Source organism: Rhinolophus sinicus, linkage group LG02 (assembly GCF_036562045.2).
Source record: "Rhinolophus sinicus isolate RSC01 linkage group LG02, ASM3656204v1, whole genome shotgun sequence".
Lineage (NCBI taxonomy): Eukaryota > Metazoa > Chordata > Mammalia > Chiroptera > Rhinolophidae > Rhinolophus > Rhinolophus sinicus.
This window is the reverse complement of record NC_133752.1, coordinates 25,760,838-25,781,238: the sequence shown is the minus strand read 5'-3', so window position 1 is coordinate 25,781,238 and position 20,401 is coordinate 25,760,838. Positions and strand designations below refer to the sequence as shown.

The 20,401-nt window shown below is 40.3% G+C and overlaps 1 protein-coding gene across 1 annotated transcript in view; it reads right to left on the bottom strand.

The window, feature by feature from the left end:
* PGM2 (phosphoglucomutase 2) overlaps positions 1-19,529 on the bottom strand; it is a 35,628-nt gene extending 16,099 nt beyond the window's left edge. Inside the window, exons 1-9 of the mRNA XM_019741975.2 lie at positions 19,357-19,529; positions 15,342-15,509; positions 11,056-11,162; positions 7,457-7,541; positions 5,759-5,842; positions 5,445-5,638; positions 2,206-2,395; positions 1,425-1,522; positions 89-269 (exon numbers count right to left, since the gene is read on the bottom strand). Of these exons, the coding sequence (XP_019597534.1) occupies positions 89-269; positions 1,425-1,522; positions 2,206-2,395; positions 5,445-5,638; positions 5,759-5,842; positions 7,457-7,541; positions 11,056-11,162; positions 15,342-15,509; positions 19,357-19,446 (1,197 nt within the window). The 5' untranslated portion in view covers positions 19,447-19,529. The remainder of the gene's footprint in view (positions 1-88; positions 270-1,424; positions 1,523-2,205; positions 2,396-5,444; positions 5,639-5,758; positions 5,843-7,456; positions 7,542-11,055; positions 11,163-15,341; positions 15,510-19,356) is intronic.
* Positions 19,530-20,401: the final 872 nt, after the last annotated feature.

Genomic DNA, 20,401 nt, shown 5'->3' with positions numbered 1-20,401 from the left:
TAAAGGGATAATCCAAAAGAGAAAGACATGCCTTAGACCTTCCGTAGAGCAACAGAAAGGCAAAAGAGCATGTCCCCCAAACACTTACCTCGAAGTGAAAACCCTCCTTTAAGGCAATGGCCCGCAAGATTTTGGAGGAGACAGTGCTGGACAGCATGTACGTGTCTTTGAGGGCATTGGGATCTTGGTTCTTTTCTTTCCAAGAAGTAAAGAGCCACCAGCCCAAGAGGGCCCCCAGCTCATTGCCAGAGAACACTCTCCATTCACCACTGAAAGAAAAAATGACCCAAGCATTGCAGTGATCTTAATAGAGACACTAAGAGTCAAGGGGCAGGACAATTAGGCCAAACAGGCTCACAGTCGTTTCTGGAAGACGGCTCTTGTTATTCTTACTTAAATAACTGGCCAGAAATGTGAGTGCCACTGCACAAACGTTTGAATAGCTACCACGTCTCAGTCAGTTTGCCAAGACAAACATCCTATGTTTGAAGAGTGTACAAAACAAGTATGCCAGTGATAACACATAATGCTTTTATCTTAGTTTTCAGCAAAGGCTTTGGCTTTAACATAACAGAAATATGCTGGCAAGATCCCCCAACTATAATAGTTTGCAGATCTGAATTTTTGGTCCAGTCAGTATTGCTGATTCTGAGAGGGCAATAGCTTAACATTCCTAAAGGTTGAGCTTGGAACTAAAATGGCGACGACACCGCAGAACAGATGTGTGATTTGTCTTTCTCTCTGGAGTCCAAGTGGCTAGAAGTACATCTCACATTTCAGCATGGATCACCGTAGCTTAATTTTATAAAGACTGGTATCAAATTGAACCTATTATATTTTATCATAATCTAAAACCGTAACTCTTTGGCCGCACCCCACAACCCCCATATGTGATAACATATGCTGTTTGATACCCTGCCTATCATTCAACTTTTGCCCCCATTTACCTACCACTCCTCTGTACAAACTCTACGGACACATTTGCCTCAGACACTGTCAGTACTGCAGAGATATTCCTCTCTGGTCTGCTCAACCTAAATTCAACATTTCCTTGAAAGTCCAGCTCCTTACCAAACCCTTTGGCAAATACTCAACTATAAAGCCAGCACCAAGCAAAGTACTTTGCCCTCATTAGGCACTGAGTCATTACTTATAATGAAACCAATGATGAAATGAGGGAAGATAACAAATACTAATTTTGATTGCAAATCCATGCTGGACTAGCTTACTCTGAATTATGCTCACCAATCATATGGTCCCCAGATCAGCACCTTGCTCCATGTTAGAGGGCTTAACAGAGGTTCATGACATGATGCCTTGCAAAGTAAATGGGAACTATTTCCAAATAGGTCCAGTCTCCCCAGAAACATGTTACTGCCGGAGTCACCCTTTATATGTTCCAGGCAATCAAAATTAATTTGTACCTGTCTTGCTTTTCCGCGACAGCAAGTCTATCTGCATCTGGGTCATTTGCTAAAATGATTTTGGCCTTGATTTTGTCCGCCAAAGCAAAAGATAGAGTCTGAAAAAGAGTGGAATGAGAAAAGAGTACTTCAATCAAGAATCAAGCATATTGCAGTCTTTAAAAATGTTCAGTTCTTTAAGAACTAAAAGAGGACGTTCCCCAAACAAAGGCTGAATTTTATTTCTGAGGATGGTCTAGGCTGGTCACATCAGAAAATGGGAGCGTCAACATATGAGCCAAGCCCGTCCATGAAACCTGCCCCCATCTACAGTGTGTGTGACTGGACGGGTATTTCCAGGCTTCCTGTGTGGTCAACCTCACAAAAAAAACTGACTCTCTGAATATCATTGCTATCCTAACCTTTACAAAGGTTAAAGGAACCTTTAAATAGCACGTCTTCTTATCAGAAAAATGACAATTAAGGCAGTAAACATCATGGGATAAACTTCTGTTCTATTACTGTTTCTTTTTGGCATTGAGGAAGCATAGTCAGTTCAATTTAAACTTAATTAATGAAATTAAATTTAACACATCATTTAGATTTCAGTTCTTTCATCCTGATGTCACTAAGGTATCTAATTTGAAAGTTCCTTTAAGATATAAATAATTAATAAGTACATTTTCAATGGTGAAATTACTTTTTTGTTCAGCACAATGAAAGCACATAAAGACCTATTTTACTTGATAGTGATAGTTTTGAAGCTAAGAGGTAAATTTTTTAATTAAAAATCTTAGGTTACCAAGACACCTTTCCCCTCTTCGGGATTGGGCAATTTCACTGTTGGGAACTCAGGATCGGGAACTTTCTGTTCGGGAACAGCTTCAGGAGGAGCAAAGTCAAAAGCCCTAAAAGCTGACTGCACAAAGTTGTGACCCACGCCATGGACAGAAGTGTGCACGAACTTCAACTTGGTCTCCCTGTTCACATTCCTAGAATCAGACACATCATGGACACTCATAAAATATACAGACTGGAAGGTTTGCAAAATATCAAAGAACCAGATCCCCAAGAATGTAAGACATCAATGTCATAAGACTGTGTAAGACAACCGAGACGCTTTCTAACTCCATTAAAAAAAAAAAAAGAAACAAAACTTATCCACTCTCTCCCAAATGTATACCCTTCCCGCAACATATTCCAAGTTTTCAATTTTACTCTGTAGTTATTTTCAGCAAATTTGATTACTGTCAGGGTTTGTTTTACATGACACTGTTCACACCTAGAATGAGATAAAAAGAAAGAGCCCCGGGCTCAAGTTCCAGGAGAGACTCACAGCCGCTCATGGGTGCCCGCCCATGGCAGTGCCAGTTCCAGGGCTCCTCAGTCTGTATTAGCTTCAAAAATGATTTTCAAAATGTCCCCTTTAACAAAATGTGATGGAACATCCCATACACGGATGTCTAAAAAATAAAACATTTTCTTTGTCAAGTAACAATCTGTTTGGCAAAGTGCCCTGTTCTGGTAATATAAAATACCAATAAACATCAAAATTAACAGCAGAAGTTACAGAAAGGTAAACATAAGGCTTTAAAAAACTGCCAGTGCTCTGGCGGCTAGATCTTAGGTTATTGTCCACTTCTTTTGGCAATGAATAAACGAACAGGTCTTGTCTAAGACAAGGGTTTAAAACAAACATATCCTTGAAGATAAAATGCATCTAGAAAAATAAATATAAGATAGTGAGAACAAATCTGGAAAAAACATCTCTCAGATATTAAAGTGAATTATAAAACTATTACAATTAGAACAGTTTAGTACTAAATATAAAAAGACAAGTTAAAAGAGCAGAATACAGTCCAAAAGTTGATCGAATTTGAAAGGAGGAATACATATGAGAAGCAATAAGGCTTAGTGGTTAACATGCTTTGGAGGCTGACTGAATTTAAATCCTAGAGCTCTGTCAGTGACAAGCTGTGTGACTGTTGGTCAGTTTTCTCATCTATACAATGGCAATACACCAGAACCTACCCTCAGAATTACTGTGAGGATTAAAATGAGATTAAATTAATTAGTACAAGTGAAGGGCCTATAGCAGTTACCTGAGATTATAATAAACACTCAGTTAGTGTTAGAAAGTTTGATAAAGGTGATACTTCCAATTATTTAAAGAAAGATAGATTCTTCAACTTAATGTGTTGGTGCAACTGTAAACCTCTTTTAGAAAAAACTTAATTTGCTTTTCTATTTCACACCTCATACAAAATTAAAAATCACCAATGGCTCAAAAGATTCAAACATTACAAAATATAAACATACAAGTTCAAAAGAAAACGGGACATTTTTTTTAATCTTGTTATAAAAAGTCTTCTTAGGTATGACATAAAACCCAGAAGTCATAAATTAAAAAACTGATAATCAAATTTTTACAAAAGTTCAGCAAAAAGATTCAATGAAAAAGTCCAAAGGTAACAAGAGAAGGGAAAATAATATTTGAAATAAATGAAGACCAGTTTTCTATATAAGCAAAGAAGTTTTGCAAATGCAAAAGATGGACAAATACATAGAATACAGGTTAAATAAATATGAAAAAACAGCTTATTTATAAGACTATAAATACAGTGAGATATTCCTTTCATCTCGCAAACTGAGAAAAATAAGAAATTTGATAATATTCAGTATAGATAAGAATGTGTGGATCATATATGTTACCTATCATATATTGGTGGGAGTGTCAACTAGTGTAACATTTTTGGAGAGCAATCTGTTAACCATTATCAACTTTGTAAATACACATACAATTCTGATGCCAGAAATGTACCTAAGGACACACACACACACACACACACACACACACACACACACACTCGTAGTCAACGAACTGTGTTGACTTGGAGCAACACTAGCCTTAGTCTCTGTGAAGTTCAATGAGAGGGACGGAGGGAAGGCTCACAGATGTGTATCATTTGGATTAGACACCATTTAAAAAATGGTCTCCAACATTTAAAAATTAGATTTTACAAACAAACTCGAGGTTTCCAGTTCCTCTTAGGGAGGAAAAAACTCAGATGATCTGGCAATTCTGGACTACATCTGCAGAGTAACACCCAGCTGGTATGGCTGCTCCCTTCAAATGGGACTGGGGTTCCACTTTCCACACAGGAACCTCCACTACCAGGTGGTCCAACAAATACAATATTAGAGACAACCTAGTAATTTTGCTTCTTTAAAATCAGCGGTTTCTTGCCAGGGGGACAGTCAGGAGTGGTGGGACCCACAGCATACTACACAAGGACGACACTGTCACTCTGCTTGTCTTATCTCAATATACACAACTATCAAGTTTGTATCACTGGGTTAAATAAATGGGTATAGCGGCCATTCAAACAAAAGTATAAGGACTAACAGGGGTTAACAGGGAAGGCATTCATGACAAATTAACTGGGAGAATAAAGGCATACAACAAACTACATACACAGTATATTCTTACTTATGGTTTTGAAATATATTATGCATATATATGTGTGCATATTCACAGAAACTGTCTAGATAGATAAAAAAGTCAGTGTTTCCTATCTGACACCTTTCAGCAGTTTTTTAATATACATATACACACATACACACAGATATATGTATACACACTCTCTCTCATATGCATATATATATATATATATATATATATATATATGCATCTATGACAGAGGTCAGCAAACTATGGCCTGTGGGCCAACCACCTGTTTTTATAAATAAAGTTTTTTGAATACAGCTATGTTTGTGCTCACTCATTTACATATCATCAACGGCTGCTTTCCTACACAGCAGAGCTGGATAGTTGTGACATACTCTACATGTCTCGCAAAGCTAAGAATATTTATTAATTGTCTCTCAAGAAACATTACCAACCCCTGACCTACAGCCTCCAAAATCAGATGCAGCTATAATATATGTACAAATTGGAGAGCACATCTTAATGAAAACTGATAGAATTTTGCTAAATCACACTAATTTAACTCACTTGAAGTGAGTTTACAATTCATTTACCTGTGAAAACAGTATTTTTTAAGGTCTTCAAAGTAGTCCTTATTGATGGAAGCACTTGGGTCGTGAAGAAGTGGACTGCCATTAATTAAAGAATCATCCCAAGCTTGTGGCCATGGCTCTAGATTTTCTTCAATAGCTTGAGAAATCCCTTTATCATGAGGAGAGATGATCTGTGCTCCGTTATCCCAATAGACCTAGAGAACGCAGGAACATGTCCAGACAGGTAAGGGTTAACAAAAAAGCACCCATTCCCTGGGTTCCCAAACTGTAAAGGTTTAGGACGTACACACATGTGGGTAGAAAAATAAAAATACCTTATAACCATTATCCTGCTTTGGATTGTGAGAGGCAGTTATCATGATTCCAGCACAAAGTTTCAAATGCAGTACTGCGTAAGGCTGTAATAGGGGGAAACAAGAACCGTTTGAAACAAAAAATTAGATATTTCAAATGTCTACCATGTATTGTTTGTTTGTACCAACTCGTTCCCTTTTAATAAACATGATGTGTCATTCAATATTTTTGTGCCATACCCAAGTAGTATATTCTAACTCGCGGCTCAAAATTCTGGGACATATATCCTAACAAGAAAGTTGAGTATTTTCCTAGTGCCTTCTTCTTGTTATCTTCTACTTGGTAGAGCTAGAAAACTCTCCCAACAATAAGATGGCCTAATCTTCCATTTCACATTCTTTAATTAAACCTTTTTCTTGGGACAGAAGCTTATGGATTCAGTTTATTCCCTCCAACTGCTTTCTCTTCTCTTCTTTCCCCCTACTTGCTTGGAAGGAAAAGATTGAAGAAATGGAGAGTGTTCTTAACAGCTTGCTCATTTATCTCCCACTCCAGAATAAAGTCTCCCTCTCTTGTATTTCTGCTTGGCTCCCATCTTTACACGACTACTTCCCGAAATGAGGAGAGGGGTAGGCTTGTCCTTGCTATGGCTGCAGATGAGAGTTACCACGCACAGGCAACCTAGGATTCTACCCATCTCTCTCCCTCAACCCTCCCACTGTCCCCTTAGGCATTCTCTCTCATCCCCAGTATGTCCTGGAGCAAAGAAAAGGGAAGAACCACTCCATGGCGTGGGAAAATCATGAGACACTCATTTATCTCATGCCTGATATAAAAATAATTGCTATCAACATTTATATAGTACAGAAGACCAAGGATGCTTGAAAACATTGTAAGTTTTCCATCACACAATGAAACTTGAACCAAATTTGGATGTGACACTGAATGTCTACTGGGTTATTTACAATCTAGGAGGTGGTGCACCCATCAGTGCACTGGAGACAGTAAACACAAAACTAGTAGTAGAGCTTACTTCTCCTGTATTATACAGTCTCATTTCTACTTGATGTAACTGCATTCAAATTATGTTTTTGGCTTAATTTCTAAAAACATACATTTTTAGCATCTGGCCCTGCACTTAGAAGTTGTATTATTTAAAAACAACAACTGTCGCAATTCCTATTGTCCTTTTCTTTAGTTTCTGCTACATTAAGGATTTGATTAAAATTTTACTAAAACATGCCAAGCATGTTTCTGTATTGGTTATGAATAATAACTAGAATGATACATCGATATAAAAAGCTGGTGCATGAACTTGTCAAAAATATTCATGGTTAAGACATGGTTTGAGGTGAATTCAGATTTAGATACGAGAAGTTTTCTAACTGTGATAACTGGGGGGGAAAAAGTACAAACCAAATGAAAAAATAGACAAAAGACATTTTGTTAATTAGCTAAAATATCCTCTGAATACAAGCAAAAGGAAAATTGCACTTAAAAAAAGTCAATTCTGACGAATCCAAAGTCAAATACCAGAGAAAAATTACTAGGATGTGGGAGAAACATTCCTGGGGAGAAGAGAGAGTACCCAATAAATGCCCAGGAGCCCTTTTGTCATTCATATACCTGAATCCCAACAGAACCAAAGCCTGTAAAATTCAGCCACGCCCCATCTCTGACCCCATGACAGGAAATTATGAAAGGAAATGGTTACTTACCACAAAAGGGGTTGGGGTTATATCAGAAAACAGGTACACAGGAATTCCCTGAGTGATAAATGTGGTTGCAGCAAGTCGGGCAAATCTGGAAATGCAGTGTGACAGGGAGAGAAAGGGGAGTAGTTGTCAGGACCACAGGAGACAGTAAAGAAGGAAACTAATGCCTGCCCACTTCTCTAGGTTGAGTATAACAACCAGATCAAGGAAAATGTTTATTACAGTTCCACTGGCATAGAATACTACAGCTGGAGGAACCTCAGAAGTCATCTCACTGCACTCCTGTTTTACAGAAATGGAACTAAAGCCAAGAGAGGCCAGACAACTTATCCCATGTCCAACAGTCACTTAGCAGCTGAGCAAGGCCTGCACCCAAGTCTTTCAAACCCGTCTCAGCAATTGTTGGCCCTGGGCGATTCTGCCCCCATGGGGCATCTGAAATGTCTGGAGACATTTTTGGTAGTCACTGGGGGCAAGGGTAGGGTGCTACTGGCAGCTGGTGGGTAGAAGCTGGGGATGCTACTAAACATCCTACATGCACAGGGAAGTTCCCCACAACAAAGAATTACCCAGCCCAGTATGAAGTCACATGTTAATACTGCAGGGACTGAGAAATCCTAGCCTAAGCCATCACAATCCAGTATAGACCATGCACACTAGCATTTGATTACATGTGGTCTTATTGGCATACAGAAGGCCTACTGGCATATGTAGGTATATGTGTGTCATATATGTGTATGTGACATACACGTTTATGACATATATACATCTTGGTTCCATCCAGCCATTAAAAGGAGGCTTAAATCTTTGATACTTTGACATTTTTCTCAACATCTACAGCAAGTGGCTTAGGGCAGGATACAGAATATGGCATCAAATCTTTCTTCATGCTTGGAGTAAAATACTTGACCACAGTAAATGAGCAATTTACTTCCAATGAACAACATTCTATACACCATTACAGGATTAAATCACCAGATCATTCATTCTCTCCCGCAAATGTGTCTTGAGCATTAGCTTCATTGCACACTATTCCAGGAGACGGCCGGGGCACAAAGAGGACATCTCTACATTTTAATAACTGAAAATCCCTGGGATCAATAGCAATCCGAGAATGATTCTGACAGAAAAAAAAAAAATGCCTCTATATAGGGGGAAGTCATACAAATAACAAAATTCAGCAAAAACAAGTTTAATAAAAATCTGAATGAAACCTACACTGCATTCACTAGAATGAATGGCATGGAAGTCACTTTTATCCTCATGAAATATTTATCATATATCAGGCTGACTTTAAAGGAGCCTTCTTAAATTTGGCAAAGGAGACACTCAACATATATATGATTATTATATACATGACATATGCGAACTAAGTTACAAATGTGCACAAAAAAAATTCAGTGTGCTCTCTGCACACACTAATGTCACCACCAGATATTTAAAATTGGAAGATTAAAGAACTAATAAACATTTTCTTAGGTAACACTGAGACTGCAATAGTACCCAACTCTAGGAAGATTCCATTGATGCATCATAAATGTTTTATCATGATTTGGTTTAGTATTTAGTTTACAATCTCTAAATGCTTACAAGTTGTAGGTCATAGCAGCCCTGAGCTCCACTCTATCCCATCCCATCTAACTCTGACTTGAACCACAAACTTAAATAAAATTAGTAATATCAGTTACTTTTTGAAAATAATGTGGCTCCAACTCCAGAGAAAGAAATATCTGTACCTTAATTCGTGTGTGTGTATATATATGTATGTGTATACTTTTTTTTTAAAGATTATATTGGGAAAGGGGAACAGGACTTTATTGGGGAACAGTGTGTACTTCCAGGATTTTTCCAAGCAAGTTGTTGTCCTTTCAGTCTTAGTTGTGGAGGGCGCAGCTCAGCTCCAGGTCCAGTTGCCATTGTTAGTTGCAGGGGGCGCAGCGCACCATCCCTTGCGGGAGTCGAACCGGCAATCTTGTGGTTGAGAGGATGCGCTCCAACCAACTGAGCCATCTGGGAACTCAGCGGCAGCTCAGCTCATGGTGCTGTATTCAATCTTAGTTGCAGGGGGCACAGCCCACCATCCCTTGCGGGAATCGAGGAGTCGAACTGGCAACCTTGTGGTTGACAGCCCGCTCTCCAACCAACTGAACCATCTGGCCACCAGGGAGCTGAGCATCAGCTCATTGACTTCATTCTAGTTGTGGAGGGTGCAGCTCGCTGGCCCGTGTTGGAATCGAACCAGCAGCCATGTTGCCCAGAGCTCACGCTTTAACCAACTGAGCCACCCGTCCACCCCTTAATTGCTTGTATTAACATATCTGAAGGATGTGTAAACCAGAAGAAGCCTAAAATGAAGAAATTTGAGAAGCTAAACAGGCAGTTGGCCATATATATGCACTGTACATGTTCTGGCTGGAGGCTGTGACATGCCCCCGGGGTTGGTAAAGCATGTGTATGAGCTAATTCGAACTGTAAGTTCACTAACTAAAAACTGACAAACTAATATTCTGGTTTATACAACACTACTCTCTTGTGAATGGAGGTCATGTGGATCTGTTCTTGAGAGCTACAGCTTCTCTTCTGCTTTGTTGAAAAAAATCACATTTTTGAGCCTGCAGCTGAAGACCAAGAATCTTAGGTCATTCTGAATTCAATCTGGAGACTGACGTCATCTAGTATTTTGCTCTGGCCATGTTCCCTTCCTCACAGCCATACATTTGTTCCCATCAGTGCTTCTCTATTAGATTAGAACCTCCCGAAAGGCAAAGATTAGGACTCTGTAAACTCATCCAGCACTGTAAAGTTAATGAGAATTTCATTAATATTAAACATTTGTATATTCTTCCAATCTAAGTAATTACTAATACATATACTATGGAATGATAAAAAATTCATCATAATGGGGGAAGTGTTCAAATATAAAGAAGGTCACATTACACGTTAAGAGCAGGAGTTGGCAAACTACAGTCCATTGTGTAAATAAAATTTTATTGGAACATGTCATACGTATTCAGTTATGTATTGTCTATAGCTGTTTTTGTGCTACACGACAGAATTATAATAGTAGTTTTCACAGACTGTACAACCCACAATGTGTAAGATGTTTACTACTTGCCCTTTAGAGAAAAAGATTGCCAACCCCCAGTGCCAGCCTCTTTTTGCTTAAATTGTGGCTCCTCCTCTCACTTTATGATCTTACAGCAAAGAGATGTGATGTGATGATTAAATGAGTAAATACCTAAGTGCCTTGCTCACGTCCAGCACTCAAATGATTGCTGCTGTCTTATCATCACCACCATAACCACCACTATAACCATCACCACCACCATCATCATCACCACCCCATCATCATCATCATCTGCCTACAGCTACGTAAGTCACATTGGTTTGGGAATGTTACAACAATGCAGCTTGAAATGGGCATTCAAGAATGGAAAGGAGCTCATCAGAATTCTTAAAAGTTACAAACAGAATGTACCCATCATTTTTATAGTTAATGTAGGTGACAAATGGTTTTATAAGGGAAGCTATTGAAATGGTGATTAAAAATAAAACCACAAAATATACTATAAAGAAATAGTTTCATAAATATCTTTAAATACCTTCTGCTGCTGCCTCCACTTGCTGGGTGAGCTCGAGCATCAAAGCTGATCACAACACCTCTTTGCTTGAGGTCACTAAATTGTTTTTCCAGGTATCTGCAAAATCCCTAAAAAAATACCATATGGATTAAAAGAGTATATATGTTTTACCACATCATACACACACACACACACACACACACACACACACTCACACACACATATATATTTTATGTATATATTAAATATAATGTGTGTGTGTGTATGCCAAAAATAGGTCAAATTTTCTCTATTTCTAAAGAAGAACATTGTAACAGAGAGGGGAGAAATCCCTCAGTAATTAAACAAATTGAACAACAGAAAAGTTACAGCTTTATTTATTGTCTATCTGTATGTATCAGGTACCGTGTTATACCCCTAACAGCTATTATCACTAACCCCAGATCAACTTTGCCAGGAAATCCTATTTTACAGATGGGAAAACTAAGGTTCAGAGAAGCTCAGTGACTTGCCCAGATACACAAATAAAAAAGCCTGGATTTGTTCCCCAGGTCTGGGGAGGTGGTTCTGTGCTGGGTTAAAAGCACAGTGTCTGTGGTTTGGATTCCAGTCTGCCACCTATGAGCAAATGACAAGTTCCTTAATCAATTGGTACCTCAATTTCCTCTTCTGTAAAACAGGAATAGCAACAGTACTGACCTCAAAGAGCTGTTACAAGGATTAAATGAGTTAAAACATGCCAAGTGCTGAGAATCGAACACCAAGAAAGCACTAGAAGCTTTATTGTTGTTAGAAGCTTTATTTTTATTATTTTCCTAAGCCTTTACTCCTTCCTTTACACTAGTTCTGAAATGCATGAGGGCAGAGGGGTATTTCAGACATTTCTGCCTACTCTATACCATCAGTAGGTCAAAGAAACTCAATACAGTTTGATAAGATGTTAACAACTGCTCTTAATGTGTTCTGTTTGTGATATTGTTTTCCAGCAGGCAGAGGTCTTAGGGAGGCCATATCAGTCCAATTATACGACATAGCCAATTATACAAATGAAGATTGTGCTGAGTTTGGGCTATTACCATCATTGCCTAGAAATGATGGAATATATAATTCATATATCTCCATGTGCTCAATAACGCCACATCAATCTGAAATATGGAAGATTAGAACACATTAGACCTACCGAACTTTGAATTCAATACGTTTAGATTACTGGAGAAAATAGGTTTTATTACAGAGCAAAGGTTGATTGGGTAATAATGATATTTCATATTACTTATTTCACTTTGGCTGAAGGAAGTCTTGTAAAAAATAATTATAACTCATGTTTGCTAGCGGAGTATATGTCACAGCTTTGGTGCCAGAGCAGTGCCAATTTGGAATGCCTTTAGTTTTTCCTGAACAAAAATACTGCGTTGGGCATACCTTCTGAGGTTGAGTGATACAAGGAAAGAAAGACACGTGTGGATTGATTTTGTGAGTTCCCAAGAAGGTGCTGAGATGCTTACTCTCAGGCTTACTAGAGAACTCTGGGACCCGCTGAGGCTGAGAACCTGACAGAATGCTTATTCCAGGGAAAGACTCAGTGCGGGATAAGGGATGTTTTCAGAATTGGAATGCTATCTTAGGACACTAGAAGTAAACTCTGCATGGCTTCAAAGGGTCAAACTATGGGCAATACATACAAGCTACAGAAAGACAGATTTTGACTCAAAATAATGAAACTATTTTTTTTAATGCGAACAAGCCAAAGATAGAAAGGCTATTTCAGAAGATAGTGAGTTCTCCATTATTGATATCTCGTGGCTTGGTTATATAACCTAAGAGGAAATTATAACCTTTATCAACGAGGCAAATAATATAAAAGTTTCCCTCCAGTCTCTATTCTGTTCCCCACTGGGGTGTTCTTGACTCTCATATATCTGCTTCTTCAATTCAACCAGATGAATTTTAGGGCCCCACTAGGATGAGAGTCCACAGTGGAGACCAGCAGGCAGGCTGGGAGGCCACAGTGAAAGCCAACACATTCTACTAGGTCACACTAGCCTCAGCTGGGAGTGGAAGGCTGGCAGGTTTGGTCCCGGAAATTCTTTTCCTCTAACTTGGAAACCATTCCTAAGATTTTAAAAATGCACTTTCTGCTCTCATAACATTGTCTTAACTCTTAACATCTTTGTCTCCTGTGGTAAGTATTCTAGTGCAGGCTGGATGACCACTTTGGAATGGTGGGGAACGTGGAGGACATTGTCCCAAGGGTTTGAGTCAGATGACCTTTAAGGAATCAACTCATCTTAGTTTTGTAGGATTCTTAGCTATCACAGGGTCTACTCCCAGAAGAGACCCATTGCCCTATGGGAGAGGAGGTATGAGGTAGGTCCTAAGACATTTCTGCGGATAGAGTCCATCATTCCTAGAAACAAGATGTTTCTCGGAGAAGACAGATGAAAAGGCTATAGGATCAATCCCTGCGACTTCCCTAACAATTAGGGCTAACTGGAGGTGTGCCCAGTTGGATTTTCCAAAGATGGCCACGCCAATATATCCTACCCCACATGTCCTCTCATGTGACACTGACATTCCTCCATTAAGAGGTGGGTATCTATGTGCCCTGTCCTTGAAGACAAGCAGCCTTTTTACTTGCTTTTAACAAACAGGACACGGTGGAAGTAAGTGATTTGGGTGACTTTCAAGGTGAGGTTACCTAGGTCAATACAGCCTCCAACTGGCACACACAGACACTCTCTGATGCTGTCCCAGGTCCCATGCTGTAAGGAAGCCCAGGCCAGATGTAGTGGTCTGGCCCCTGCTAAGACCTCAGCCAGGAGCCATCCGTAACTGCAGACATGTGAGTGAGGGAGCTTTCAGAAGATTCCAGGCTCCCAGGTGATACCATGTGCAGCAGAGATAAGCTCTGCTCACTGAGCTCCACTCATATTACAGATCTGTGAGCAAAATAAACTGTTTAAAATCACCGTTTTGGGTGATTTGTTCCAGAGCCCTAGTAACTGGAACAGAGGGTGACCTTAACCAGAAGCACAATTCTGTGTTATCCATAAAGTAGAGTAGAGGATTCCCATGCTCACTCCATTCCCAGCCTTCCCTCCAAAATGATGGGAGCCCAACTGCTTAACAGGGGTTTGCATGGCTGCTATGCACTTACAGGCAAGGTTTCCTTGCCTTATTAGGGTTTTGCTAGAACATGTCCAACTGCTTTTTATAGGAGGTACATGTAAGGTACAGGTAATCACCATTAGTCAATTTTTCCAGCCTTTTCTTTCGCAGAATTAATGCGATCTGCATTTTCAACAAGTCTAAGTAGTTGAAGAAACAGAATAAGCTGTTCTCCTTCATTTCCCTCATAAACAGAGGACTCTCCATACTCAATGGCAGCTATTCTGTTTTGTCAAAGACTTTACCTCTATTCCTAAAGTTGGGTCAAGATTCTGACAGTAAAATTCACAAATGAAGGCAAGGGAACTCCGCAATAATTTCCACTGATACCATACCTTAAAACTAAACAGAACTGGCTCTTGGTTACTCTGGCAGTTAGAAAAGCTTTTTGATTCTTGTACCTGTACAACCATAACGAAAAATTACAAGACCATAAAAGTCAATCAGCTAAGTTGGCAGATTTGCACTGGAATGAAAGCTCCATGAAGGAATCTGTTTTAGTCATTAGTATGTCCCCAAGGCCGGGCCATAGTTTCTCAATAAATCTCTGTTAAATGAATGAATGAATGAATGAATGAATGAATGAGTTTTGAAACAAGTACTGCTTTAACCAACTGCATGAGCCTTACTTTATAGAGTAAACGTGGGACTCCCTATACCTAGGCAAACACACAAGACGTGGCCATATTTAAACAAGTTAGGCCTGTCAAATACAAAAGAAACTTCGGGTTAAATTAATTACACAAGGAGGCCGTTGGACTGAGGTGGCTTTAAAGCCTTAGTAGCCTAAGTAAGCAAACTAAAATCTGTTAAGCAAACCAAAACCTAAGTCTGTAAATGCCTCATGGTTAAGAAATCAAAATCTACCACAACCGACCACAAACAGCCAACTGGACTTTCCCAAATAAAGCTCTGGCCAATTTACTAATTTCCTTCCTTTGCTTCTGCTTCTTTTCTGTAAAAGTCTTTCTCTTAGGTCCTGTCAGTGAAGCGTTCCTAACCATTTCCCATTTGGTACTGCCTGATTCGAGTAGATTTTTGCTTAAATCAACACTTAAAATTTTTTAGTATGCCTCAGTTTATCTTTTAACACTGGGGATATGTTAAGAATAACTAAGAAATGTAAAAAAATGTGGTACCTGTGTAGTCTGGATGATGGTCAAGTCATTCATGTGAGAAATTCCCACTCCCATAGCAGCTCGGAGGCCAGCTGTTCCAAACTCCATTCGAGCCCCAAAACATTTTTGTAGTTCTTCTTTATTACTTTCTGCAATTAGTTGTTTCGCTAACTCCAGAGTTAAAGGATTCTGCAAAACAGAAAGGTATATACCAGATATTGCCAGGTGAGTAACAGCACGAAAAATCTGAAATATTAAAAAAACACAATAATTCTACCCTAGGGGAAGACTATATATATACACACACATATCTATATTTATATTCATATTCATATTTATACACACACACATATATATATTTGAAAAGCCTGTGTGTGTGTGTGTGTGTGTGTGTTTGTGTGTATAGGCTTTTCAATATTTTGATGCTTTTGAAATCTGAAATAAAGTCATTTTTTTCTCAATTATAACGAGTGATATTGCAATATAATAAATAAATATTTAGTTTTAGAATAAATTAGACTAGTTTAGAATAGAAATATATATATTGAATCCCTTGCTCCTGGCATAGAACTTCTAAAACCCTTAGAATTTCCTGATTAGGGTGAGGAGCACCTTTTGGAATTCTTCATAACCCCATTTCAGCCACATCTGAGTTTATGCTAATGAGTAACTCTTGAAGGATGGGCGCTGGTTTCCAGGGGGAGCCAACCATGTGATTAGAGGGTTGGAACTTTCAGCCCCATCCCCTGACTTACAGGGAGGGAAGAAGGGCTGGAAATTAGATTCAATCACCAATGGCCAACGATTTAATCAATCATGCCTACGTAATAGAACCTCCATAAAAACCTGAAACAACAAGGTTCAGAAAGCTTCTGGGATGGTGAACACATCGGGGTGGTGGGAGGGTGGTGTACCTGGAGAGGACTTGGAAGTCCACATACCTTGCCCTGTGCATCTCTCCCCTTGGCTGTTCCCGAGTTTTGTTCTTTATAATAAAACTGGTAATAGTACATAAACTGATCTCCTGAGTTCTGTGAGCTGTTCTAGGAATTATTGAACTAAGAAGGGGGTCGTGGGAACCCGATTAATCACTGGTTGGTCAGAAGTACAGGGGCAGGGGCCGGCCCGGTGGCTCAGGCGGTTAGAGCTCCATGCTCCTAACTCCGAAGACTGCCGGTTCGATTCCCACATGGGCCAGTGGGCTCTCAACCACAAGGTTGCCAGTTCAACTCCTCAAATCCCGCAAGGGATGGTGGGCTCCGCCCCTGCAACTAAGGTTGAACACAGCACCTTGAGCTGAGCTGCCGCTGAGCTCCCAGATGGTTCAGTTGGTTGGAGAGCATCCTCTCAACCACAAGGTTGCCGGTTCAACTCCCGCAAGGGATGGTGGGCTGTGCCCCCTGCAACTAGCAATGGCAACTGGACCTGGAGCTGAGCTGTGCCCTCCACAACTAAGACTGAAAGAACAACAACTTGAAGCTGAACAGCACCCTCCACAACTGAGATTGAAAGGACAACTTGACTTGGAAAAAAAGTCCTGGAAGTACACACTGTTCCCCAATAAAGTCCTGTTCCCCTTCCCCAATAAAATCTTTAAAAAAAAAAGAAGTACAGGGGGCAACCTGGGACTTTATACCGGCATCTGAAGTAGGGACAGTATTGTGGCACTGAGCCCTTAAGCTGGGGGGTCTGCGATAATTCCAGGTAGTTAGTGTCAGAATTGAGCTACGTTGTAGGACACTCAGTTGGTGTCCACAGAGAACTGGAAAACAGCTTGGTGTGGAAAAACTCACACATTTGATGTCAGAAGTATTGTGAGTAGAAGGAAACGGTCTTTTCCTTTATAAGTATTTTCTTTCCTATGAAGGCAAGCACTTTTGGAAAAAGGAAATGAACATACAGATTTTGGGGTCTAACACCCAGAATGGAATCTCAGCCACACCACCGCTCACCAACTTATTCACTTAGGCAAACAATCTAGAACCTCCCTTACAAGGTGATTTTGAGTGTTTACATTAAATGAATGTAAAACAGCTTTGTCTGGCACTTAGTTGCAATCAAATGTTCATTTTCTTCCCTAATGTCTTCAAATTTTCCCAGAGAGTGATAAGAGTATACAATTTAAATCAAAACCTTACTTTTGTAGTATTTATAATTTGCACAATGCTTTCACATACCTGATCAAATCTGAATCTTGTAATGACTGCAAGAGGCACACAAATAACAAAAATCCCATTTTACAGACAGAGAAGCCTCAGAGATTAGACTTGCTTAAACCGCATGATAAGCATTAACTCAGTCCTTTTCTGTTACGTTAACTGCTTCAAACACCATGTTTCCCGAAAATAAGACCTAGCCGGACGATCAGCTCTAATGCGTCTTTTGGAGCAAAAATTATTATAAGACCCGGTCTTATTTTACTATAATATAAGACCCAGTCTTATATAATATAATATAATATAATATAATATAATATAATATAATATAATATAATATAATATAATACCAGATCTTATATTAATTTTTGCTCCAAAAGGAGCATTAGAGCTGATTGTCCAGCTAGGTCTTATTTTCGGGGAAACACGGTAGTCACACGAATCATTTAAGTTGCCCTATTTTCTTTATACAACTGTTGCATAAATTGTTAAGAATGGAGAAAATGACAATCACATTAACTCATTATCAGGCATTTTAAATTAAAAATTCAGAGAAAAAATAGAGTAAGTACTTTATTTCTACCTTACAGTCACCATCCCACCAAATGAACATGCAGGCAAGATGTGGCCACTTAAACTTTGAAATTCTATTGCAATAAAACCCTGGATTTCTGGAATGATGCCCACATTTCCAGATTGTTCCAGATTCAAGACAAATCAAGTAAAAGCCCACCTTTTTGGTTAAAAGCAATAGACACTGATCACAGAGCACGAGCTGACCAATCAGATCACCAGGTGCCCGCAAGGAAGGGTTCAGGCCTGGAACATTTTAAAAGAGGTTCAACCAACATTTGCTGAATGAGAAAACAGAGACTTCTGTTTTCACAGCCAATATCCGGTGATTCTCAGTGTACACTTGGAAAATAATAACTGGTCTTTGACTTGGAAAAGACTAACTGGCTTTTGATGTCTATACAAGACCAACACTCTGAGAGAAACCAAAGGAGTTAGTTAGAGAGATAAGGATGAAAAGTCGAGAGCGCAGCAGATGTGAATCAGCCCGTGGGAGTGACCAAAGCTGACAGCAAGATAAAGGAACGGGGATGAAGGCACAGAGGGAATGCGGTGGGTGCCTTGCCATCCTTGGAGCACTGCGACCAGAGGGCCACATGCTTGTAGCTGGCCGGAAGTTCCCTCTTGCTGCCTGTCTCAAACCAAAGAAATTGAGAGAGGAAAGAACTGGGGAAGTAGTAGACATCACAAAATAAAAACAACATCCCCTCACCTCTACCCAGGGAGGTACTATCTCTCTATACAGATTCAATTTTTGTGGAAATTAGGTTTTCATTTCTTCAAATGGAAAGTTTTATGGAACAATTGATTACCAGCTATAATGTTAAAAGATTTCTACACATTGCACGTTATTAAAAGTGGAAACATTTTCCTTCCTTAAAGAATTGTAAGGTCTTTCCAGAAAAAGAAAAACCACCCAGAGTTGCCAATGGCAGCCAGAAATAGGATGTGCATTTCATGTATAGGGGCCAGAGGGCAAAGAGGGAGACCTAGCACTGCTGACAGGATGTGCAATTACTCAACAACTTTAGACAAGACGCCTGAGCCTCCGCGCGTTCAGGCCAAGCCCGCTCGCTCCCCGACTCCCGAACTTACAGCCCCGGCCAGCGGGATGGCTGGTTTTACCCCGGGACACCTTTTCCGGACAAACTGAATCTGCCATACGCCGCGGCGTCCTCCTCCTCCGTCTTACCGAGGGATGGGAGGGGCGGGAAGGAAAGAAGCGCAGGCACCAGCGCGGCGCCTGGGGAGCAGGCAGAGGACCCCGCACCTCCTCCAGGCGGTCCCAGCCCCCTGTCACCCCTCACCTTGTCCCACTGTAGCCACCTGGCAGTCTCTTGGTTCAGCCGGCTGTCCGAGCCGCGGCCACTGCCTTCCTGAGCCGCCGCCGCCGCCATCCCAACGCAGCCACCGCCAAGTTCAGGAGTAGTAGCTCTCGCCCTTCCGGCGGGGAGTGGAGAGGCGGAGGCGAGGGCGGGAAGAACCGGAGGCCTGGGCGGGGAGAACAGCTAAGGAACCAGCCGGATCCCCGGGGAAAATGACGCGCTCGGCCAGTGGGCACGCCCCCTTGCAGTTCGCCTGCGCGCCTCTGGAGGTAGCGGGGGAGAAAGGCGTGGGGAGCAGTGCTGAGTCTTTCCCAAAAATCTCTGAAAGGTCCCCAGGTCACCCACATTCGTACAATAACTATTCACTGAGTTTCTGCTGTGTGCGAGGCACCGTGTCAGGAGCTGGGACACAAGGTTGAGTAAACTCAGTAGGACCCTAAAAATTAAGTAGAAATTCTGAGAGTCAAGAATAACGAGAAAAATCTTGAAAAAGCACAAAGTGGGAGGATTGCGATAAATAAACGGTAGAACAGAATGGAAGTTCCAGAAATGAAACCACGCGTATATGGACAGTTTATTTGTTTCAGAGGTAGCACTGCAGAGCAAGGGGACAGGACTTTCCCCCTCCTCCCCTAATTAATGGTACTGTATCAACTACATGTCCAGGTAGGAAAAAGAAAAAAGAAACTTGAGCCCCAACGCTATATCACATGCAAATATGCATTTCAGGTCAATTGTAGATTTAAGTGGGAAAGGTAAAATGAAACTTCCAGAAACTAAGATAGACTTACATCTTCAGGACGTTGGGATCACTAAGCCATGAAGGAGACTCATGCAGTGAGCATGAAAAGACATGTGCAAGAATGTTTCTACCAGCATTGTTTGTAATAGCCCCAAACTGGAAACAACTCAAAGGTCTATCAACAATACAAGGGATAAATACATTGTGGGAAGTTCATACAGTGATATAAACAAATTATGGTATATTCATACAGCAATAAAAATGATCAGACAATGGCTGTTTGGT